The 26,684-nt window shown below is 39.9% G+C and overlaps 1 protein-coding gene across 9 annotated transcripts in view; it reads right to left on the reverse strand.

Annotated features, from left to right (window-relative positions):
* Positions 1 to 26,684, reverse strand: part of LOC137259924 (uncharacterized) — a 43,916-nt gene that overhangs the window by 4,224 nt on the left and 13,008 nt on the right. For 2 of the 9 annotated variants that reach the window (XM_067797573.1, XM_067797568.1), the window contains 23 exons: positions 23,075 to 23,290; positions 22,304 to 22,345; positions 20,714 to 21,292; positions 20,130 to 20,189; positions 19,065 to 19,358; positions 18,347 to 18,451; positions 17,744 to 17,812; positions 17,229 to 17,351; positions 13,696 to 13,794; positions 13,002 to 13,082; positions 11,725 to 11,766; positions 11,183 to 11,221; positions 8,871 to 8,927; positions 8,543 to 8,584; positions 8,032 to 8,073; positions 7,316 to 7,375; positions 6,805 to 6,846; positions 5,985 to 5,999; positions 4,939 to 4,956; positions 4,103 to 4,135; positions 3,441 to 3,497; positions 1,601 to 1,645; positions 614 to 664 (listed from right to left, as the gene is read on the reverse strand). In XM_067797573.1, the coding sequence (XP_067653674.1) occupies positions 614 to 664; positions 1,601 to 1,645; positions 3,441 to 3,497; positions 4,103 to 4,135; positions 4,939 to 4,956; positions 5,985 to 5,999; positions 6,805 to 6,846; positions 7,316 to 7,375; positions 8,032 to 8,073; positions 8,543 to 8,584; positions 8,871 to 8,927; positions 11,183 to 11,221; positions 11,725 to 11,766; positions 13,002 to 13,082; positions 13,696 to 13,794; positions 17,229 to 17,351; positions 17,744 to 17,812; positions 18,347 to 18,451; positions 19,065 to 19,358; positions 20,130 to 20,189; positions 20,714 to 21,292; positions 22,304 to 22,345; positions 23,075 to 23,290 (2,211 nt within the window). The remainder of the gene's footprint in view (positions 1 to 613; positions 665 to 1,600; positions 1,646 to 3,440; positions 3,498 to 4,102; positions 4,136 to 4,938; positions 4,957 to 5,984; positions 6,000 to 6,804; positions 6,847 to 7,315; positions 7,376 to 8,031; positions 8,074 to 8,542; positions 8,585 to 8,870; positions 8,928 to 11,182; positions 11,222 to 11,724; positions 11,767 to 13,001; positions 13,083 to 13,695; positions 13,795 to 17,228; positions 17,352 to 17,743; positions 17,813 to 18,346; positions 18,452 to 19,064; positions 19,359 to 20,129; positions 20,190 to 20,713; positions 21,293 to 22,303; positions 22,346 to 23,074; positions 23,291 to 26,684) is intronic. The other 7 variants (XM_067797569.1, XM_067797570.1, XM_067797571.1 and 4 more) reach the window with 7 other exon arrangements.

Consider the following 26,684-nt stretch of genomic DNA (forward strand, 5'->3'; position numbering starts at 1 on the left):
AATTTGAAAAACGATCCACACGGTCGTGTTAGGGTGGCAAGATATCAACCCAGTTACTGCACCTACCATCCAAACAACGTAACAGATCGATGCTCGTGCTGTTGATCACTGATTGTCCAGTCCATTTACAGACCGCCACTGCATTGCTAGAATATTACTGAGTGCGGCATTAAACGACACTCAAACAACCCATGCAAAGCAAGGTTTCCAAAAAATCCCATTGCCCGACCGTCGGGACAAGTAACTTTTCATTTTCGGCACTCAAATAATGGAATCCTACTTTTCCGTGGGCTGCTAGATAATTTACACTTATGGTTTCAAACTGCAATGAACATGGATTTCATTTCATATCTGCTCAAAATGTAGCCACCAAATATCGCACTGATAATACAATAAAGTTACCTTTCTTTTCGATAAACAGTCTTTTTGATAAACAGTCCAGTAATTTGATATATACATCATCATGATTATGTCATAAAATCAGTGGAAAATTAGTCAAGACAAGGTACTTTGCTAAAGTCACTTCGTCTGCGGCAAGTGGCTTCCTAACTCATAAACAGTGCACCCCTGCTTAGTGATAGTCTCTTATGCTTCTAAATAGTGTGCAGCTTACCTGGGAAGAAGGCGCCAGGTAGGCTGGGCATCGACGATGACCCGGAGGCTGCTGTCATAATAAAGTCGTTAAACTTCACTGTTTGAGGTACAATCGTTAACACGAACATCTCTGACATAGCGACACCATACTCAAACTAACATCAGTTCTGTAAGTGTGCATATTTTAAAGAAAAGGGGCTCCTAAATTAGATATGTAACGTAAAGAAAGGAGCCCAGGGACTTTCCTCATTTTGTGAAATTGTGGTTATGTACACTTCCCTCATATTCTGTATTTTCTGTATTGGGTATATTTGTGTCAGGATCTGTATGACACAAAGTCATACTTTGTTTGATCAGGAACACAACATTCAGAGGCTTGATTGATACAGAAGATGTGATACGAGTGCCCATGGCATATCATGTTTACGTCTCCAGTGTCTAAATGTTGGAAGTACCGATCGTTAGGCACTCGTGTCGTGAACATTGCATGCTATGTTCACGAATATAATATTCTGTTTATTGTCGCAGTCGTAAGATCGAGGAAAATAGACCCAAATCTACTTTCAACATAATCGCCGTCGCCGCCGTGGGCAGAGAAGAAGCGTGATGTCATAGCATTGTTCATGACGTCACGCCACCACAACAAAGTGATAGTTTGCCCTGGGCATGTCTTACATTTTACATAGCAATGCATCTGTCATGACTGACAATTAATTTCATTACTTCAATTGTGAAATTCAGCAATAGCATGTTCACAATAACACACCAATGTTATGTAACCTACGTATTATCTCAAATCAAGTTGGTTGAAACCGCTCTTTCCATACTTGAACTGTTCAAAACAAACAATCTTTCCAATCGGGGCAAGAGCGTGGAATTAGCGCTTGGAGTCAGTGCCAATTCATAACCAAAATTGGATTTTTTTTCCCAAATTCCAGTCTAATCACATTGTCAGTCACAGAATTAACTGTCTCCGATTGAGTTACATTTGGCATAAGATACCTACCACTAGATGGCGCTGTTTGGCTGCTTGGCCCTGTGCCTGGGAAAACTGCAAGAAAGATGATATATAGTCTGGTTCATAATTATTGAGAATTTTTCTTCTTACTTTGAGCTATCCTAACACCTCAACTGATTCACTGATAGTTAAAACTAAGTAATGGTATAAGGGAGGTAACTCATCTTGGCCTACTGAGTAAAGTACAATTAGAGTTACCTCCCCTGAATTTGTAGCAGACGTCATTTTCCTCAGCACTGTCAACAATGTCTGCTGAAGATAAAAGAAGGTTGTTTTTTGAGTTGTGTAATCAAGGAATTGATGATGTAAATACATTGGCAGAGAGAACAGGAACTCCTCTTTCTACTGTGTATAGGATTAGGAAGAATTTTAAAGAGGGAAAGGATTTTGGGCACCAGAAAGGAGCAGGGAGACCCAGAAAATTGGACTTCTCAGATCGCGTCCGGCTGGGAATTTTAGCGTCTAAAAAGCAAAGGGCAAGCATCTCCAACATCAGGTATGAAATGATAGAAAGGGGATCAACAGTTGTATCAAAATCTACAGTTAGAAGAAATTTGATTGATCTTGGATAGGAGAAAAAGACTGGAATTCCTTCTCCTCTCATGAAACAAGAACATAAAGACAGGCGTGTTGAGTGGTGTTTGGCACATGAAAACTTTGACTGGGAAAATGTGATTTTTACTGATGAAAGCTCAATATGGGTATATCCCAATAATGTGAAAATATGGACAAAGTCTGCGTCAGCACCGTTGTATCGACGACCTAAATACAGCCCAAAGTTTCATGTATGGGGAGGGATATCCTTATTAGGAACGACCCCGCTGTGTGTGTTTGAGGGAAATCTGACAAGTCAACGCTACACTAACATATTAGATAATTTTCTCCTTCCAAGTGCACATGTGTTTTATGGAAATGACTGGATTTTGCAGCAAGATAATGATCCTAAACACACCGCAAAACATGCCAAGCAGTGGTTTCAGGAGAAAAATGTGACTGCATTACCATTTCCTGCATATAGTCCTGACTTAAATCCCATAGAGAACATTTGGGGGATGATGAAGGAATGTGTGAATCAAAAGGGGTTGACAAAAATTGAAGACATGAAGAGAGAAGTGGTCCGATACTGGGACAGCATAACTCACGAGACACTAACCTCTCTGATAGGAAGTATGCCTACCCGTCTTAGACTATTCCGTGAAGCTCAAGGAGACTTGATAAAATATTAAATTGTTACCTACACAACATGAAAAGGTCAGTTCACTTTCACAATACATTCAATTTTATCTGATTTGTTCTCGTTTAATAATATGAAATGCTTTAGCTATTCTCAATAATTTTGAACCATACTGTATTGTTGCATCTCACAGAGGTAGCGTCTGTGGCAATGTTAGATTTAACGATTGTTCAGTTCATCCAGGCTGTTGAAAATTAAATAGATACATATTGTATCTTTTTGTATTATTACTTATAGCACGAAAAGTATATCTACATTTTGGATAGACGCTAGGAATATCCATTACAAATACCAATGAAAGCAATGGTGTGATACTGTATCATGGGACTATCAGAACTGAGTAGTGCATACAATACAGTACATTACAACACAGCCAGGCATTGTATGTAACATTTGCTGCGTTCAATACCACACGCACACTGTATTGTAATGATATTGTATCGCGACTCTCATTGAAATCCATGTCTGAGAGCAACACGTTCCGGAACGTGGAGTGAAAACTCATCCGAATGCGATATAAAACAAATGTCAGCGGTGTACAGCTGCATACCAACACGTCAAGTTAGAGCACACTGAATAGCGCGGCACACTCACCACTGTTGCCGCCATTCATAGGATCCATAGGTCCCATTGCAGGTCCACTGGATGGTCCTGGAACAAAGCCGTGTTACCCCATAAGATAACAGTCACTATTCTCAAGTTCATTCACCGTCGTGAGTGTGACCCTTGCCAACTATAAGGGATGAGATGGTCTTGAACAGTTTCAAACAAAGATAGTAAACGATTTCGTGTCAATAGTCTGGTATTGTCTTTATCTTCTAATTTTATCATTTTTTGTAGTTGTTTCTTTTAATTTTATTTTATTTTTATTTTATTTTTTTTTATAGTTGTTTCTTTTCTTTTTTTTTTTTTGGTTCAGAGCACGAGTCCTGATGGAAACTGTATAATTGATATCTGTATAATTTGATTTGATCATAGTTATTTGAATACACATTGATGGTGTTGGACCAGTGGAACACCATATTCACTCATTGTCTGAACTCTACCGGTGAAAATCCGGATACAGTTCATCTCAGCCACCCATGTCTGTCGTAAGAGGCGACTGACGGGAAAGGGCGGTCGGGCTCGCTGACTTTGCTGACGTATGTCATCGTGTCCTAATTACATAAATCGGTGCTCATGCTGTTGATCCCTGGATTGTTTGCTCCAGACTCGATTAATTAACCAATTAACTATCCAACATCAGCTGTACTCACCTGTCATTTGCTGTATCAAGGACATAGTGGCAGCTGTGAAAATAAAACAAAAAGTACATGCGTGCACACATAATATTCTCCACAACATGGAGTTCAATGACAAAGCGATGGTCCCTAGTATGATGTCACATGTACCATCTGTTCTTGGCAGTCTATAGCCTGTTTTTCACATTGTCTTGCCAGTTCTAGTTGACGTGTTCTGGACTTAATTACAAGATATCTGTGATACACTGGTGGTTTTACTCCTCTTCAACAGGTTTTATTTTATAATTGTACTAATATATGATATTAGTATCAACTGTTCTCGTCACGATATGACTGAAATATTGCCAATATTGGCAATGTAGCGATAATATGCACTCACTCACTCACTCACTAACAAGGTCAGAAACTATTTGGGAACTCGGGTATTCAGTCGGGTACTTGCACGTATTCCAACGTCCTGTCAGTGTCGTTGACGTCACAAAAACATGACGATGTTCTCAGTTATTCAAACAAGGACGGCGTTACGCCCTTGAAGCTTGTGAAAATGGGTTGAAGGAGATCAAAGAGTCTACACCACAATAACCAGATGTTAGCTCAACATTGACAATCTTCATGGATATTGTCTTCGCTTATTCCGCCAGTGCGAGGTTTCCACATATAATGTTGTATGGATTTATCGAACGTCGCGCTCACGAAACAAACATAGTTATCATCCATAAAGTGTGTCATTGTACGTCCGTACTTCTAAAATGCCAGTCAACGAGTACTCGTTACATGTTTTCAAATGAGACAAAAGCCTCAAATTAAACACGAGGAATGTTTGAGATAGATCACCGACATGTTATACGTACCCAGTTTCCTTGCATTATCTGAAAACATACAGGAAACATTGTGTTAATTTCAACACAAAATGCATGCGAAGGTTATTGTTATAATAATAATAAGAGTATAATAACGTGCCATTTTGAGGCTAGATATCGTGTTCAAGGAGCTGAATCTGATCAGTATTACCCGGAATGACCCAATCTGCCTGTTAGGTGCCGGGTGGTTAATGGCCTCACGACTTATTCCACTAACAGAGACAATATTTAACTCACCTAAGGTGAGAAGGTGAGACCACATGTATCACATGTGCTCCATCTCGTGGAAACTATCAGTAGCCAAGCTGCCAAACTCGGCCACCCATCCAAGACCTCTCCGCGCCCAACTTTACTTAACTGATGTATAACTGAGATCTATGCACAGGACCGCGCATTTCTATTACAGTATGTTCTACCTTATTATCATTTACCTGACAATTGTACCTGTCATTCACATATCGGACGAATACAACACAGCGGATACCAGCAGCCAGACATGGCCCGCCTTTACTTGTCATCGTATTTAAACTCTGAACGATTAAAATCGATTTAAGCCACAACGAATGTTTTCGTCACTCTGTCAAGTCAGTATCCGCTCAACCTATCAAAAGTTATAACCACAGGCCAGTGATCCGAAACTAAAACTATGAAGCTAAAAACAATCACTTTGATTGACGGTTGACATCTTGTCAACAGGCCACTCATAACATTACCCCCTGTCCAACCTCTAGTGTAAGCATTACGAATGTCGTAGCCTGGAAAACGTTTCCTGGACCGGGAACACAGGCTACCTATTCTCGAAACGTTAGTAGCCCTAAGAACGTCTTAAGCTTGTCCATTCTTAACACGTTGGGTACGATCAAAGTTAAGAATTCTTAGAGCTGGGAACGTCTCGAGAATAAGGGTCCAGGCCACTGAGCATGATATCTTGTGCCAGGTGAGCGTCCGGGATTTCAAGCAGTGTCCATGTATACTTACGTACATACGGGTGTATGTGTGTACCCGGATATGTTGTTTGTCTTGCTGTGTGTACTTACTTGCGTTTCTCATCACTGAAAGCAGAGAGAACCACTTAAATCGTATACAATGGTAATACAAGCTTGTGTCTGGGATAGACAGCTTAAGGTATTCTACTTTATCTTATAGCCTGTGTGGCTCAAAGGCGGACTGATGAATTGTAATCTAGCTCGAAAACTAATAAAATATAAAACCTCGATGAAACGCTGATCATAATCAAAACATCATACCACTTCTGTGAGGTTTTTTCAGATTTTTTGTCCAAAAATAAAAAGAGTTGATTAACAAACTATCATTTAAACACTTGTTGACAGTCTGTTACCAGGACGGAGTGCCGAGAAAGAGACAAGCAGGTGTTCCAGAAGCACGTGCACAAGTGATTTATTCATTAACCTTTGCCTTGCTGTCTCCATCCTTTCTCGCATACCTAAACTGTGTCAACATCTTAATGATAGGCTTTTATTTTTTGCTTGTTCTTTTGCTTTTAGGACAAAGATTCTGAAATATGCTCAAAGAGTCGGTATGATTTTTTCAATATGATTTCATTGAGTTTTGTATGTTTACTAGTTTTCGAGTTTTCGGTCCTCTTTCGAGCCAAGTGGAGTTTTCAGCCATATTGCTTACCATGAATGACCTATTGTTTTACGTGTTGACAATACACAAGCAGCTTAATGGCTGACCGTTAAACCAATAATGGCATAAAACAGAGACCATCACGCAGTAAGGAAGTGGCACTTTAATTTTTGTACTTTCTTGAACCTGATTCAGCAATCTATTTCAGTGGCTTTCGTATTTCGTTATTTCAGCTAATACGTTTGGCTGGCTGGTGTATTTACTTACTGTCCTCTTGTCGCTCTATCATTGGTTCAAGAATATCCCTTGCTGAAACACAAAAAATCCAAAGCAATGTAAGTTGTTTAAAGAATATATAAACAAGAGTTTATATGAGCCAAATACGAGTCCCCACGAGTACATTCAGGGGCGGATACAGCTTTATGAGAGAAGGGGGTGGGGCACTATTTAGAAAAGGTGTGTGTGTGTGCGTGCGTGGGTGCGTGGGTGCGTGCGTACGTGTGTGTGTGTGTGTGTGTGTGTGTGTGTAGTTGGGGGGAAGGGGGTGATGGGGGAGGGTTGTGCACATTTGATTATCCTCCGAGTTTCAATGTTCATTTAACAGAATTTCAGGAAAAGAAGTTGGGGTGCGCACCCCTGCACACCCCGACACCTCCTTTGGATCCTCCTACGAAATGTGTGAAGACATATCTGTTGTCCGCCGCAGTGATCGTACTGGGATATTGCTACAAGCGGCGTAAAACCACACTCACTCACTGATATAAAGACAAGGTATTACCCCGTGGTCCAAGGGATGCGGTTCCTGGCAATCCTGGCAGAGCTGCGGCACCTTGTAATCCTGGAAAGCACAAGGTTCTGGTACTTATAGTAATCTGATGTTAGGATACAGTATTTAGAATTGTGACTGTTAAACGTCGACATGCTACGTTGGTATATTCGTCAACAAACTATTGAAACGTATGTCTGTGTTGACTGACGCCAACAATTGCTGCCTAAAATGATCACGTGTACTCAATTCAGAATTGAACGGTTTTACTCGTACATCAGAGATTTAATGTGATTTGATCCAATCTGAAGTGTTCTGGTCTTTGTGCTGGTGTCATGTGCATTGTAAACAGTTCTCGGAGATCACATATGGGTCTGTGTTTGTATGAACCTTGCGTTTGTATGAGTGCGCGTGCGTGCGTGCGTGCGTCTCAATTTTGTATGGGGGTTTGGTACAGAACTCAAAACGACGAGCCATAATTCGATGTAAGCATTTCGACTTAGACGTAGAGCAAGTGTGCTAAATATCGGTCTTATACATTCGTCGATGTGTTCGCTTTAAGCCATTTTAAGTATCGATAACTGAGTGAAAAGGCGTGCTATTTGTCATTATATACTGTCATAAAGATATCATCTTTCGTGAACAATATATTCAACTTTGCAGATCCTTTAGGTATCTTCGATAATATACTATTTCATGAAGACTGTATGGTGCATGCTCATACCTACCTCCTGGGCTCTGAAGTGCATTGATATCAGCCGCAGTCAAACCTTGCAAAATAGATAAATTGATTGTTAGAATTCCACCGACACCTTACATGAGGTTTATCTTTGCTTGCTGTGGTATACTCAGATCAACAATATTCCAGCTTTTAAAGAACTTTAATCAACAGGAACATCAATGCTGACCCAATAAACATTTAAGTCGCCTCTGAGAAGCAGCGCGTGTCCGGGGATCCGTTTGTTTTTTGCTGAAAGCCACACAAAATTTAGTGATCAACAGTATGAGCATCGATCTACGCCTTTGTCATGTGTCAGGTAGGCTAAACACCTGAACCTGTTATTCGCCTCTTCCGGCAAGAAAGACTTGCTGAAAATCAATTCTAACCCGGATTTTTAAAGGTTATAAGATACTGCACATATATACACACGATGTTTTGTCAAAAAAGGAGTGCATGTATTTATGTGTTCTGTGTTCTTTTTTTTCTTTTTTATTTCTTTTTAACTGACGAATAATTACCTTGTGCCGAGGAGATGAGTGACGACAGTGGAGACGTGTTACCTGTTGACAAGTCTCATGTTATGATCAGCCAAATTGGATTGTAGTGTATAATAAGCCTTTTGACTTCGGATTATCTCTAGCATTCCTCCTTCTCTCTTAAAAATATTATCTGAACACACTAATACTGTATATGTTGACACGTACAAAACAGTGAGCACGTAGCCACTATAGCGCAATTATTAGATGAATAACAACCCTTACTTATACGATGACTAAACCAGAAACTGGCTTCACTAAAACAGAACATATTCCAGCTGCAAATGCTCTGCTTGTGTATCTTTCTTACCGGAAGCTGAGGACCCAATCCCGGCCAAGTCAAATGGGTTATTCATACTGCTGAGAGCTGGAACATAAAGGCCATGGCTGATGCATTTGGGAACATGCTGACACAGCAGAATACCAGGCAGTTATGCAATCGTTAATAACATAATGGGTTAAATGTGACGAAATGCTTAAAGGACTTATTCTGACCTGTTGGAGAAGGAAACAACTTTATTTATTTATTTATTTATTTATTTATTTATTTATTTATTTATTTATTTATTTATTTATTTATTTATTTATTTATTTATTTATTTATTTATTTATTTATTTATTTATTTATTTATTTATTACTACATACTTGCATCAAAACACTACCGTAGACAACAATACAATTGGATGAACTACACATTCGCCTTACAACACTACTGTAGACAGCAATACAGTTGGATGAACTACATACTCGCCTCACACCACTACCTTAGACAGCAATACAGTTGGATGAACTACATACTCGCCTCACACCACTACCTTAGACAGCAATACGGTTGGATGAAGTACATACTCGCCTCACACCACTACTGTAGACAGCAATACAGTTGGATGAACTACAAATTCGCCTCACACCACTACCTTAGACAGCAATACAGTTGGATGAACTACATACTCGCCTCACACCACTACCGTAGACAGCAATACAGTTGGATGAACTACATACTCGCCTCACACCACTACCTTAGACAGCAATACAGTTGGATGAACTACATACTCGCCTCACACCACTACTGTAGACAGCAATACAGTTGGATGAAGTACATACTCGCCTCACACCACTACCTTAGACAGCAATACAGTTGGATGAACTACAAATTCGCCTCACACCACTACCTTAGACAGCAATACAGTTGGATGAACTACATACTCGCTTCACACCACATATAGTCTACTGTAGACAGCAATACAGTTGGATGAACTACATACTCGCCTCACACCACTACTGTAGACAGCAATACAGTTGGATGAACTACAAATTCGCCTCACACCACTACCTTAGACAGCAATACAGTTGGATGAACTACATACTCGCCTCACACCACATATAGTCTACTGTAGACAGCAATACAGTTGGATGAACTACATACTCGCTTCACACCACATATAGTCTACTGTAGACAGCAATACAGTTGGATGAACTACACATTCGCCTTACACCACTACTGTAGACAGCAATACAGTTGGATGAACTACATACTCGCCTCACACCACTACCTTAGACAGCAATACAGTTGGATGAACTACATACTCGCCTCACACCACTACCGTAGACAGCAATGCAGTTGGATGAAGTACATACTCGCCTCACACCACTACCGTAGACAGCAATACATTTGGATGAACTACATACTCGCCTCACACCACATATAGTCTACTGTAGACAGCAATACAGTTGGATGAACTACATACTCGCTTCACACCACATATAGTCTACTGTAGACAGCAATACAGTTGGATGAACTACACATTCGCCTTACACCACTACTGTAGACAGCAATACAGTTGGATGAACTACATACTCGCCTCACACCACTACCTTAGACAGCAATACAGTTGGATGAACTACATACTCGCCTCACACCACTACCTTAGACAGCAATACAGTTGGATGAACTACATACTCGCCTCACACCACTACCGTAGACAGCAATGCAGTTGGATGAACTACATACTCGCCTCACACCACTACCGTAGACAGCAATACATTTGGATGAAGTACATACTCGCCTCACACCACTACCTTAGACAGCAATACATTTGGATGAACTACATACTCGCCTCACACCACTACCTTAGACAGCAATACAGTTGGATGAACTACATACTCGCCTCACACCACTACTGTAGACAGCAATACAGTTGGATGAACTACATACTCGCCTCACACCAGTACCTTAGACAGCAATACAGTTGGATGAACTACATACTCGCTTCACACCACATATGGTCTACTGTAGACAGCAATACAGTTGGATGAACTACATACACGCCTCACACCACTACTGTAGACAGCAATACAGTTGGATGAACTACAAATTCGCCTCACACCACTACCTTAGACAGCAATACAGTTGGATGAACTACATACTCGCCTCACACCACATATAGTCTACTGTAGACAGCAATACAGTTGGATGAACTACATACTCGCCTCACACCACATATAGTCTACTGTAGACAGCAATGCAATTGGATGAGCTACATGTCCCAGTCACACCACTACTCTACACGACACTAGACTAGGCAAAAGTACAACAACAAGGGCTGTGTGAAAAGTCTTACCCTTTCTTGAATTCATGGCGGTATTTCCCACAGACAATTCTAAAACAATGCAACTTCATTCAGCTTATATTTACCAGAAGAGTGCTTCTCACTAGGCATTAGACATGGGGTCTTTTCCCGGAATAAGCACATTTGAGGTGTGTTGGTCACGGGTTTTACTTTAGAAAGTAAGACCTATATCCCGGCAATACGTTTTGTCAGTTAGACCTATCTCCTGGTTTTCCTTTTTGAAGGTAAGACCTACGCACAGGATTTGCTGTTTCCTAACTCTTTATCAACATCAGCATTTACATTCAGATGCTTGAAATGGATTGAAAAGCACCATCAACGAGTTTAAAGTGCATGTGTTTCCTCAAGAGGGAATGGAGCATTTGTAAAGTTAGTGAAAGGACGCTCTACCTCGTGTCCACCAAGTCGACAAAGATTTCGAGGTTGAATTGTTTATTTATTTAGTCTGTGTTATAGACTATAATACATCCACTTATCTCATCAAAACGATCTGCTGAGTTCCTCACAAGCGACAGAAAGGGAGTTGTACTCACGGCTGGGACTGTTTGATCCACTTGGTACAGGACTTGATGATACTGTAGGACAAAAATTGGTCATTTTCAAATTCCATTAAGTAAAGTATCCAGTTTTCTTCCCTGAAAATATCATTCCATTTCTATATGCGCATGAGTGGATTCCGCGTCAACTGTTTGCGAACGACAGAGACTGGCATATAATTACGATAATAATCTGCATTGCTGCGTGGAAGGTCGTCGTGTTTGCGAATTCTTCTTGAATTCCAAGTTCATTGCTCCAAGTTCTTGGTCGTCGTTCTTTTAGAATATTCACGATTGTTTTTCGTATGCTTAAGCATTCTTACGTTTGCTTACTAAGCAGATTTTTTGGGAAGTTGATTTACATTCATGTCCCTGTACAAATTCAAAAACGTAAGGCCCACGTATATTATTAACATCACACCATTAGGTGACCACGGTATAAACACTGATGTCATATATGAACCATGGTAATAGAGAGCTGCACGTTTGAAACCTTCATGAAACCCTGCATTGTTAATGGTACGATAACCTATACCGAAATGTCTAGGCATTTCATAAGAAAGAAGTTGTTATCCATAACTGATCTTACTTTTCTTATTAGTCACAACTTCTAAACTACCAATCAAACAGAACAGCTCTTCACACACGCCTGGCCTCAGCTTTTCAAATTCATCCCCCTAACCCATACCTACCCCTAAACGCTTACACACAGACTGTAGAACTGTGACGACAGGGCTTAGAACGGATATGCAGTAATCCATGCATGTCGGCATCGGATGGTCAGGCTTTCTGACTTGGTTGACCTATGTCATCGGTTTCCAGTAGCTAGGATCGATGCTCATGCTGTTGATCACTGGATTGTCTGGTCCAGACTTCGATTATTCACAGACCACCATATAGATAGAATGTTGCGGTGTGCGACGTAAGACTAAACTCATTAACTGGCCTGGTGCGTTTAGAATCTATCACTCTGCTTAGATACTTATATTCCTCAACTTTATATATGACCTCGCAGACTTGGTTGACACGTCATCGTATCCCAGTTGCGGAAATCAGTCACTGGATTCTCTGGTCCAGACCCGACGGCCGCTGTATTGGGGGAATATTGCTTAGTGCTGTGTAACATTAAACTCACTCACTCAAAACTGACTTCGCCTTTTACGATCTCCACCCGACCCAAGCTATCATCCCATTTCAACACAACACACAATCGCACTCACCTGCGGCTAACACACAATTGCACTCACCTGCGGCTAACACACAATCGCACTCACCTGCGGCTGCTCTCTTGGCAGCTTTGAGATTCTTCTGGAGTACATCATACTCTGCCACCAGCTGCGCAGTCAGTGTTGGATCTACAACACCATAGTCATTTTAAAGCAGAAATCGAACAATATCCCACAAATGAAATACCTCAAATACCACAAACCCAAGGAATTCCCCATCTGCACAAGATATCGTTATTGTGTAACCTGGACCATATTTAATGACTAAATCCGAACGTGAGCATAAAACACATATGAACGCCCAAGTTAAGCATATAAGCAGAACCTGGAGTGAACTTTGAATGACTGCTTTGGTCACTGACAGCACTGCCGTTAACATTACACTGATACACATTCAGCTAAATTTAAATGATTTCTAAAGAACAATCAAATTAACAACTGATACAAAAAACTTAAACAGATTTTTCAGAAAAGCAGTTCATGTAAGATCTACATGTAGTGGATCACAATCCCTCAGTTCCATCATGTACAGTTAATGAAAAACATGCCAACAAGCACAATTTCATCGCAACAGAAAAGTAAAAGTTTGTGATCTCACTATGGTTCGTGTACGCACCTGGCATTGTGTACACACCAGGGTTTGCGTACTCACCCTGGTTTGTGTACTCACCCTGGTTTGTGTTCTCACCAGGGTTTGTGTTCTCACTTGGGTTTGTGTTCTCACTTGGGTTTGTGTTCTCACCTGGGTTTGGGTTTTTGAAGTGAGTCATGAGACGGCTTTCCAGCGCCATGACCTGTGTCTCAATAGCGGGTATCGAATCAGGGCCCATGGAAGCGGAGGCTGGCAAATAAAATATTACAGTCACTGGGAAATAACTGTAAACTATCTTTTTCATACACAAGTAAACCTCAGTCACTGAGAAATAACAGTCAACTGTAATTACTGGGAAGTAACAAGACACTATAGTCGGTGGGAAATAACAGTGAACAATAGTCACTGAGGAAACAACAGTAAACTATTGTCACTGAGGAATAACAATGAACCATAGTCATTGAGAAATAACAGTAAACTATAGTCATTGGGAAATAACAGTAAACTATTCTCACTGGGAAATAACAGTAAACTATTGTCACTGAGGAATAACAATGAGCTATAGTCATTGGGAAATAACAGTAAAGTACAGTCATTGGGAAATAACAGTAAACTATTGTCACTGAGGAATAACAATGAACCATAGTCATTGGGAAATAACAGTAAAGTATAGTCATTGGGAAATAACAGTAAACTATTCTCACTGGGAAATAACAATGAAGTATAGTCATTGGGAAATAACAGTAAAGTATAGTCATTGGGAAATAACAGTAAAGTATAGTCATTGGGAAATAACAGTAAACTATTCTCACTGGGAAATAACAGTAAAACTATTGTCACTGAGGAATAACAATGAGCTATAGTCATTGGGAAATAACAGTAAAGTATAGTCATTGGGAAATAACAGTAAACTATTGTCACTGAGGAATAACAATGAACCATAGTCATTGGGAAATAACAGTAAACTGTAGTCATTGGGAAATAACAGTAAACTATTCTCACTGGGAAATAACAGTAAACTATTGTCACTGAGGAATAACAATGAACTATAGTCATTGGGAAATAACAGTAAAGTATAGTCATTGAGAAATAACAGTAAACTATTGCCACTGAGGAATAACAATAAACCATAGTCATTGGGAAATAACAGTAAAGTATAGTCATTGGGAAATAACAGTAAACTATTCTCACTGGGAAATAACAATGAAGTATAGTCATTGGGAAATAACAGTAAAGTATAGTCATTGGGAAATAACAGTAAAGTATAGTCATTGGGAAATAACAGTAAACTATTCTCACTGGGAAATAACAGTAAAACTATTGTCACTGAGGAATAACAATGAGCTATAGTCATTGGGAAATAACAGTAAAGTATAGTCATTGGGAAATAACAGTAAACTATTGTCACTGAGGAATAACAATGAACCATAGTCATTGGGAAATAACAGTAAACTGTAGTCATTGGGAAATAACAGTAAACTATTCTCACTGGGAAATAACAATAAACCATAGTCATTGGGAAATAACAGTAAAGTATAGTCATTGGGAAATAACAGTAAACTATTCTCACTGGGAAATAACAATGAAGTATAGTCATTGGGAAATAACAGTAAAGTATAGTCATTGGGAAATAACAGTAAACTATTCTCACTGGGAAATAACAATGAAGTATAGTCATTGGGAAATAACAGTAAAGTATAGTCATTGGGAAATAACAGTAAAGCATAGTCATTGGGAAATAACAGTAAACTATTCTCACTGGGAAATAACAGTAAACTATTGTCACTGAGGAATAACAGTGAGCTATAGTCATTGGGAAATAACAGTAAAGTATAGTCATTGGGAAATAACAGTAAACTATTGTCACTGAGGAATAATAATGAACCATAGTCATTGGGAAATAACAGTAAACCATAGTTATTGGGAAATAACAGTAAACTATTCTCACTGGGAAATAACAATGAAGTATAGTCATTGAGAAATAACGGTAAAGTATAGTCATTGGGAAATAACAGTAAAGTATAGTCATTGGGAAATAACAGTAAACTATTCTCACTGGGAAATAACAGTAAACTATTGTCACTGAGGAATAACAATGAGCTATAGTCACTGGGAAATAACAGTAAAGTATAGTCATTGAGAAATAACAGTAAACTATTGCCACTGAGGAATAACAATAAACCATAGTCATTGGGAAATAACAGTAAAGTATAGTCATTGGGAAATAACAGTAAACTATTCTCACTGGGAAATAACAATGAAGTATAGTCATTGGGAAATAACAGTAAAGTATAGTCATTGGGAAATAACAGTAAAGTATAGTCATTGGGAAATAACAGTAAACTATTCTCACTGGGAAATAACAATGAAGTATAGTCATTGGGAAATAACAGTAAACTATTGTCTCTGATGAATAAGAATGAACCATAGTCATTGGGAAATAACAGTAAACTATAGTCATTGGGAAGCAACAGTAAACTATTGTCACTGATGAATAATGATGAACCATAGTCATTGGGAAATAACAGTAAACTACTCTCACTGGGAAATAACAGTAAACTATTGTCACTGAGGAATAACAATGAAGTATAGTCATTGGGAAATAACAGTAAACTACTCTCACTGGGAAATAACAGTAAACTATTGTCACTGAGGAATAACAATGAAGTATAGTCATTGGGAAATAACAGTAAAGTATAGTCACTGGGAAATAACAGTAAAGTATAGTCATTGGGAAATAACAGTAAACTATTGTCACTGAGGAATAACAATGAGCTATAGTCATTGGGAAATAACAGTAAAGTATAGTCATTGAGAAATAACAGTAAGCTATTGTCACTGATGAATAAGATTGAACCATAGTCATTGGGAAATAACAGTAAACTATAGTCATTGGGAAGCAACAGTAAACTATTGTCACTGATGAATAATAATGAACCATAGTCATTGGGAAATAACAGTAAACTACTCTCACTGGGAAATAACAGTAAACTATTGTCACTGAGGAATAACAATGAAGTATAGTCATTGGGAAATAACAGTAAACTACTCTCACTGGGAAATAACAGTAAACTATTGTCACTGGGGAATAACAATGAAGTATAGTCATTGGGAAATAACAGTAAAGTATAGTCACTGGGAAATAACAGTAAACTATTGTGATTGAGGAATAACAATAAAGTATAGTCATTGGGAAATAACAGTAAACTATTCTCACTGGGAAATAACAGTAAACTATTGTCACTGAGGAATAACAATGAGCTATAGTCATTGTGAAATAACAGTAAACTATAGTCATTGAGGAATAACAATGAACTATAGTCACTGGGAAATAACGGTGAACTACAGTTGCTGGGGAAGAACCGTACACTACAGACACAAAGAAGAAAAAACAGGAAAACACCTCTCTACCAATATATCTGAATTGCTAAACCGATTCCGCACTGTATCTGAATTGAGCTGAATTTGACTTTCTGGGGATTTCGATGACTGAACTGTTGGCGCTGTTTGGGGTAGCATGTGCGCGATCGGAATGCACAAGCACTTTTGTTGGTAGGGAGAGCGCCCAGTCACTGTAGTCAGAAGTTTCATTGACAATGGAAGTTAAGTCATATAAACAACAAACAAACAGAACAGCAATATGAGTCTTAGGGTTTTGCACGTGGATCTTAGTCCATACTTACGGTCTAATGGCATTCCTGGCACCCCTGGGATTGCTGGCATCCCCGACATATCTGGCATTCCCGCCATCCCCGCTATCCCCGCCATTGCGGACATGTCTGGCGTCAAAGACGATGAGGCCGAAGCTAAAACGGTACACAAAGGAATATGACTCTGGCGTATGAAGACATTATTGTTGCCTATGACGAAATTATTGTTGCATCTCAGTTTCACAACCTTTTAGGAATGTGTGCGTACGTATTTACGTGCGCATGTGTGTGCGCCTTGTAGTTAAATAGCTTACAATCCACGATGAGGTCTGCAAGGCTGTAGAGAAATCGTTTGTGACGTATTCGAAAACGATGCTAGCACCTACACCAAAATCCCGCACGTATTGTAACAAAGGACATATTCAAACTGTCACTAAAAGAAGTCAGATTCTGTTACCGCCGTCATAGCTGTACTATTGCTGAGACCGGTGGTACACAACATTCTGGTGATGTACATGACAGCTATAGACAGCGAGACGTGTTCCCACCTGGATTATTGGCCATCTCCATCTGTCTCTCCAGCTGTTGGAACTGCGACATCACCGACTGTAGCTGTGCTGCACGGATATAGAAGACAAAAACATTGTATCACCGTTGACGACATCACTGTTTAATATCACGTCAATGCTATTGTACGTCGCGAGCTGCCGGAACTATTTGCACTCGGTCACCTGACGTGATCAAACGTGATCAAAACAAAATGTCGACTGTCATTCGCATAGATGCAATATTCCACAGTCCTGAGATAGGTCTTTGCTAATGTTGAGTGAGAGATAAATAAAATACAATAAACAATGTCCCGTGTAAACTTATATTTATGAAACTCGTTTTCGCTCTGTAGATTCCAAACCGTTCACAAGTTTCATAGATATGGTATCACACGGTACATGGTTTGGTATTCTGTATGTTTTCACTGGAAAGAAAAGATCGTATTATTTAGAGGTGTGGGGAGTGTCATAGTGGTATTGTATGGTCCAGACTCGGTTATTTACATACTGCCGCCATATAGCTGGGATATTGCTGAGTGCGGAGTAAAACTAAACTCACTTACTCACTGATATAGCTTTGGTTTGTCAAGTTTTCAAGTGTACCTGGTGTTGGGTTCTGCATGGAGGAGAGCTTGTTGTCAAGAGCAGCGAACTGCTGGAGAAGTTGAGCTTGTGTTGGGTTTGATGTTGGACCTCCTAAGCCCGCACCTAAAATAAAAGTTTTGGGTAAAAAGTACGAATTTGAAGGATACAATATCGGGACGCTGTTATAATGCTTACTACATGTCCAGTGAATGTGTATGAGAAGAATGGTAGGTCAGTGCGAAGTGGGCACTTGCAGCAACCCTTGTCCATCTGTTTGAATCGACAAAGCTAGCTTTACCCCGTGAAGTAATTTTATACGAAATAATTGTAGTACATGAAAAAGCAAGGTAAGCATCTATATCATCATCTGAACTGTCATTTCACGCCAATCAAGAGTTCTCAATACAGAATGAAAGGTTTCGCACATTCAAGCAATAATATTTACCGGGCGGGACAAGGGCGCTTAATACAAAAATAAGCTTTGCGAGTTTTAAGCACTTGTATTTACCGGGCGGGACATTCCACGCAAGAGCTCTGAATAGAAATGAAAGGTTTTGCGAGTTCAAGCACTTATATTTACTGGACGGGACATCTCACGCCTAACAAGAGCCCTCAATACAAAAGAAAGGTTTCGCACCTTTAAGCACTTGTATTTACAGGGCGGGACATTTCACGACAAACAAGAGCTCTTAATACAAAGTGAAACGTTTTTGCACCTTTAAGCACTTGTATTTACCTGATTGTTGGCGAGCCATGCCTGACATGAAAGGAGAAGTAGGAGGAGACTGGTGCTGGTTCAGGAAGTGGGAATGTGTTGACAGAGGTTGACTGGAGAAGGCGGAAGTCGGCTGTTGGGCGAAGTGGGAGCCTGACGCTGACTGCCCTTGCTGTCCGAATGGCGAACTTTGTGGCAGTTGTGGTGCTGGTTGCTGTTGCAAAAACTGCAGGTATTGTTGTTCCAGTGACATCTGCGGTTGCTGTTGCTGGTTGTTCATGTTAAACATCGATGCGTCTGCTTGGCCGTTCATACCTGTCGAAACAATATCAGAGGTGTTAATCTTTAGATTTACGCAGCATTCAACAATATTCCAGTAATATCACTGCCGGTGACACCAGAAATAGGCTTCATATATTGTACCCGTGTGGGGGTTAAAAACCTTTGGGGTTACGAGTTAGAAGGAAATGGCTATTTTGATCACAACTTTAGCATAATTATTCAAGAATGGCATAATCAAGGGATACTTTCAGATGTAAATAAATGTCATGTACCAAATTTCCCGCGACGGCATCCTACAAATGCCATAGACCAGAATATCCGGTGACTGCATAAGCGTCATTATAAGCATTGATGTACGTATATCGGATTGGATGCAAACAAACATCACGAAAAACCGACAATGTCCAAATATAATCCTCTTAATCTCATCAATGTTCTATATGGGGCCCGTTCAACAAAGCCTCCATAGTCGTAGGTCACTTGCAAATCTATGATAAACGATATATTTACCACAGCTAGTAACTATACGACAGCTTTCTGGATCGGAGCCCTGTTTTTCAGGCAATTGCACAATTACGTGGCAATGCTTATTCCATACCTGTTACAAACAATATCTACCATGCATGTTACCCATCCTAGTGGCGTCAGCTTATTCCATTCCTGTTACAAACAATATCTACCATGCATGTTACCCATCCTGGTGGCATTAGCTTATTCCATACCTGTTACAAACAATATCTACCATGCATGTTACCCACCCTAGCGGCGGTAGCTTATTCCATACCTGTTACAAACAATATTTACCATGCATGTTACTCATCCTAGCGGCGTCAGCCAGCGCTGGAGTTGGAGCCTGCATCCTTCCTGAAAGCAACAAATCGACGGTACATTGTTTCTTACTTAACGTCACACCCGGGAAGATCCGAGTAACATTGGTCTTCAACAGTCCATTCTTGTGAAAGGTGACACAGGTCTTCCGGCTGGCCGACTTCTTGTCATTGTGCCAGATCGAAATCGTTTAGGTCCACAATCAAGACTATGCGTTCTTTTGCAATGACAATTCATATATACGGATTATTCATTAGTGCTGTAATGTTTGATATTTAAAGGATTATTATAAAAACAAACTTTTTATATTATAGGATTTACAATATAGGCAAACCATATGTATAACACATTCCGTATTGCGTGAACAGTGAGTCAACTGCTTGAAAATGGGTACAGGAATCTGTATAGAAACGTCGCAGGCACGAAACATACAAGTGGTTACCGATAAAATATGTCTATATTGTACTTTTAAACTTCTAAAATACCCCTCAAAACGTTTAACGAATTTATTGAGCAATACACTGATAGTTATATTTATAGGATTATTGACGTGGACCCACCATTCATGTGTCCCATTGCGTAAAGTTGCTGATTCTGCATGTTAGTCGGTTCGGAAAATCCTTGGTTGCCAGCGCTTTGACTTTGCTGACCCTGTGGCCAAGTTGAACTGGATTGATGGGCCTGAATTGGCATATCTTGCCTGCCGAATGCAGTCATCTGATGCTGTGGCCATTGGTGGCTTGTTGGACGATTGTTTGGAAGAGGCATCTGACGATCTGCGAAAGGTCCTTGTTGTTGACTTCTTTGTCCCAGCATCTGAGCTTCAACCTGTGACATCATTTGTTGAGCTCTGAGGGCAGCTTCTTGAGGGTTTGTCGCTGCTGCAGGACCGGCTACAGGTGCAGATGGAACTGGCTGGGATGGCTGAACCGGTTGAACCGGCTGAACTGGCTGAGCTGGTTGAGTTGGTTGAACTGACTGAGGTGGCTGAGTTGGTTGAGCTGGCTGAGTTGGTTGAGTTGGCTGAGTTGGTGGAACCGGCTGTGTTGGTTCACTTGGTTGATTCGTCTGACTTGACTGTCCGGATTGATCTGGAGTATATTCTTGTTGGTTTGGCGGTTGGGAAGTTGGCATCGGAACTGTTAGGAACAAGACCAATAAGAATTTTAAAATACTGCAGAGATCAGTTATGTTATTTAACATAAATGCATCTATTATGAAATGTTCTGTCCTGTTTCAAACAACATAGTCTAGGTCCAATACTGTTTCACCAGTAGTGGGATATATGTCTGTGCAATTTTGAAGATTTGTAAAAATCCTTGTTCGAACCCATTTACCAGCGGAACCTGAAATTAATATAGGATGCGAATGTGCGCTGCTAAATTAGTTGGCATGCAACTTTAGACGACTATGTCAATAGGCTGATCTAATTTTTCGTCAAAAGGAGTGTGTTACAATTAAAAATTGTTTTTAGAAATTCTGTACCTGCATCGGTTATAGGTTCCTTAGAATTTTGCACGTGAAACCCGAACCAGTCTAACATTGCAACGAGGGTATATAACGTATGCAGAAAATGAGTTACCGGTAAGTCATGGCATGTTAAGTGTGAGATTGGTGAGCAAACATGCTTGTTGACTATGATATTCAGGTGGTTCCAGGGACCTTGGGACAGAAACGGAGTTGAGGGTACAGTTCCTAGGGTATATCGTGTATCGGGGTTGGGGAGGGGAGGGGGAAGGGTTGGGGGGGTGGGGGGTGGTGGGGGGGGGTGGGGGGTTTGTGGAAGGAGCGGAGTTACGGGTAGCGAGAGTGTCTTCGGTGAGGAGCGTAGTTGAGGGTAGGGTGGTAGGACCATGGGACAGACACAAGTAGAGTTAAGGGTAGGGTGGTAGGAGTTGTGGGTGGAGTGGCAGGGATTGTGGGATGGGAACCTGGATTGTGGTATGGTGGTAAGTGTATGTGTGTGTTTGTGTGTTTTTGTCGAGGAAGGGGCGGGGGTAGGGTGTGTGTGTCTTAATGCAAGATCAGGGTTTAGGGATCAGGAGGGTAGAGGTAAAGTTGTCGGGGTTAATGGTTGGGTGACGGGAGTTCAGGATACATGTTCAGGTTTCAGGGTGGGATACAAGAGTCTGTGGGTTTAATACTGATACCTGGGAATCCAAACGGAAAGTATCCTCCCGATAGTGAGTTTACTGTCAGAAATAAAGTGAAGTAAAATTGTTCGTAACAGGCAAAAATTTACAATTTACAAAATTTACAATTTCAGTCTCAAATCAAGGTCCAGTAAAATGCACTACAGAACACACCTGAGAGTATATACGGTTCATGTCGACATGAGAACTGTGGCTAAACAATTCATTTCAGAAACTTCTGGTGTCCAAAGATGCGGTTGGAACAAGTAATTACCCTTTCCTTCTTGATGGTACTAATTGTATAGATTCTTGACGAAATGTGTGTCTTAGCACATCAAGGCTTTACTTGTATACCTGTTTACTTGTCTACTGTATCATCGGATATTGAATAGGGGTTATTGCCTGGTGTTTAATCTACCTTATCATATATTTCACTTGCATCTGGTCAATGTTCATGTTGAGAATTATTGTGAGTTTACGACTCTTTGACACGAATTTCTTGCTGGGGGATGACGGGAATTTCATCACACTCGTGGTAGTCTATTTACAATGCACAGTGAGTTGTAGCAGTATAGGAGAAAATATACACTGGCAATATGACGTCAATAGGTGTGACTTCTTCACAAACTACGACTTAACAACAACAATATGTTTTTATAAGGCCACATTAAAATTTGTCTTTCCTGGCAATGTGAATGAAATCATACACTTATTTTATTTACACACACTCCGTATTTTGAACAAAAATATGTGGTATATGTTTTCTTTTCTGTCGATAAGAATGCGTACCCAGTTCTTGGTTTGTACCTGTTGGTGATGTCCCCTGTACTGGGCTGGTTGGTGCTGGATTCGAGCCTTGAGATGCGCTGGTACTAGGGCTACTGGAACCAGTGTTAACTGTGGGTTGGGCAGTGAAAGTCACATCCGGTGAGGATGACGATGGACTCATGGTGCTGAATGTTGTATGTGTGTTGAATTGACCTGCTTGTTGAGATGGCGATCCACCTTCATAGGGAAATTAATAGTTGACTGTTACCAGCTATTGTAGTTATTTTTGTTTGACCCATAATGATATTTGCACCAAATTTCCCCAAACAAAATCAGTTACATGATGTATTGATTTAGTGCGTCAAGCTATTCGTAGTTTATATTTACAGAGCTTGGCGTATCTCAAAGGCCTGGGACTTTTACTGGTCTCTTGCTAAGCGTTTCGGCGTACAGGATAACCAATCGTATTCCATTTTACAGCTCGGAAACGTATCAGTCCGACTGACTGATTCAAGGACAAGTAATGATATATACTATCTGGGCGGGCTTTTTATGCGATATTTTATACTAGTCACTTCACAGATGATACTAACACATACGATATAATTAATTTCGGAAACTGCATTTTTATTACGAAAGAACGCCCTATCAAGCATATTGTCTCCCGTACCGGGTCTGTTAAGAAAACCTCTGCCTCAATATTATTTTGCTATTTTACGCCACACCCAGGAAAATTCGAGCTGTACCACTGTCTCGCATAGCTAATAATGTCCGATTTGATGTAAAGTCAGAGCAGTAAAAGGATTAATTGCATATTTAAAATGTGAGGAATTTTTGTTAAATAAATACAACTGAATATGATAGATCCTTTTTCATTGTTTTACACTGATACTTTGACATGATTAGGATTACAAACATGACATACTGAAACAGCCACACGCTAACACGCTACTGAACGCTATTCATATTCTCACCAAGGGTCGTAACTTAACACCACAATATGTCTGTCTCGGTACTGTTACGTACGATTATGATATCATATATGGAGATGAAAGTAAGTTCAAGGTGAAAGATTGTATCATCTACTGAATTGAAATTATCGACTACGCAGATGAAAGTATCGCCTACGCAGATGAAAGTATCGCCTACGCAGATGAAAGTATCGCCTACGAAGATGAAAGTATCGCCTACGAAGATGAAAGTATCGCCTACGAAGATGAAAGTATCGCCTACGAAGATGAATGTATCGCCTACGAAGATGTTAATATCAGCTGCGTAGATTCGAAATGAAAGTGTCATCTGCGTAGATGAAAGTATACCCTAATAAGTGTTAAAATCAATTACACACACTATAAATGAAAGTATGTTTTATGTAGATGAAAGTATCATCTAGGTGGCAGAAAGTATCATGTTCGCTGACGTTATTATCTCTACATTGATCTTAGTATCAGCTGCGTGGATTCGAAATAAAAGTGTCATCTGCGTAGATGAAATCCTATAGTATGAATGTTAGAATCAGTTACATAGATTATAAATAAATGTATGTTTCAAGTAGATGAACGTGTCCGCTCATGTTAATATCTCTCCATTGATGTTAGTATCAACAGCCTAGATTCTAGATGAAAGTGTCATCTACGTGGATGTTAATTTAATATCTCTACATTAATTAGTATGAACTACATTCAAGATGAAAGTGTGACCAACGTTGATGTTAATATCCGTACATTGATATTAGAATCAGCTGCATAGATTGTAGATGAAAGTGTCATCTACGTGGATGTCAATATCTCTACATTGATATTAGTATCAACAACATAGATTGTAGATGAACGTGTCATCTCTGTTGATGTCAATATCTCTACATTGGTATTAGTATCAACAACATAGATTGTAGATGAAAGAGTCATCTACGTGGAAACGGCATCAGCAACGTTGGTGTTGATATCTGTACATTGATTCCAGTATCAACTTCAAAGATTGTTGATGAAATCATCGTCAACGCACAAGGAAATATCCTCTTCTTCGAGGATAGTATCTTCCACGCACAAGATAAACAGTTTTAGGCTGGTCTTAACACACTTCGCCAATTTGCTGAACATGTGCTGCGGGGTTAATTGCTGCTTCGTCATTTTGCTTCAATCGTTTAAGTTGATATCCAGAACATATTTGACTCATGTTCATCACAATATCCATGGACGAACTTGTATAACTATGTCCCATACATACCATGTACCTGATGTAGAACTATGTCCCACACATACCCATGTACCAGATGTAGAACTATGTCCCATACATACCATGTACCTGATGTATAACTATGTCCCATACATACCATGTACCTGATGTAGAACTATGTCCCATACATACCATGTACCTGATGTAGAACTATGTCCCACACATACCCATGTACCTGATGTAGAACTATGTCCCATACATACCATGTACCTGATGTAGAACTATGTCCCATACATACCATGTACCTGATGTAGAACTATGTCCCATACATACCCATGTACCTGATGTAGAACTATGTCCCATACATACCATGTACCTGATGTAGAACTATGTCCCATACATACCCATGTACCTGATGTAGAACTATGGCCCATACATACCATGTACCTGATTTAGAACTATGTCCCATACATACCATGTACCTGATGTAGAACTATGTCCCATACATACCCATGTACCTGATGTATAACTATGTCCCATACATACCATGTACCTGATGTAGAACTATGTCCCATACATACCATGTACCTGATGTATGACTATGTCCCATACATACCATGTACCTGATGTATGAATATGTCCCATACATACCATGTACCTGATGTAGAACTATGTCCCATACATACCATGTACCTGATTTAGAACTATGTCCCATACATACCATGTACCTGATGTAGAACTATGTCCCATACATACCCATGTACCTGATGTAGAACTATGTCCCATACATACCATGTACCTGATGTAGAACTATGTCCCATACATACCATGTACCTGATTTAGAACTATGTCCCATACATACCATGTACCTGATGTAGAACTATGTCCCATACATACCCATGTACCTGATGTAGAACTATGTCCCATACATACCATGTACCTGATGTAGAACTATGTCCCATACATACCATGTACCTGATGTATAACTATGTCCCATACATACCATGTACCTGATGTAGAACTATGTCCCATACATACCCATGTACCTGATGTAGAACTATGTCCCATACATACCATGTACCTGATGTAGAACTATGTCCCATACATACCATGTACCTGATGTATAACTATGTCCCATACATACCATGTACCTGATGTAGAACTATGTCCCATACATACCCATGTACCTGATGTAGAACTATGTCCCATACATACCATGTACCTGATGTAGAACTATGTCCCATACATACCATGTACCTGATGTAGAACTATGTCCCATACATACCCATGTACCTGATGTATAACTATGTCCCATACTTACCCATGTACCTGATGTATAACTATGCCCCATACATACCCATGTACCTGATGTAGAACTATGTCCCATACATACCATGTACCTGATGTATGACTATGTCCCATACATACCATGTACCTGATGTATGACTATGTCCCA

The sequence above is a fragment of the Haliotis asinina genome, chromosome 13 (assembly GCF_037392515.1).
Source record: "Haliotis asinina isolate JCU_RB_2024 chromosome 13, JCU_Hal_asi_v2, whole genome shotgun sequence".
Classification (NCBI taxonomy): Eukaryota; Metazoa; Mollusca; class Gastropoda; order Lepetellida; family Haliotidae; genus Haliotis; species Haliotis asinina.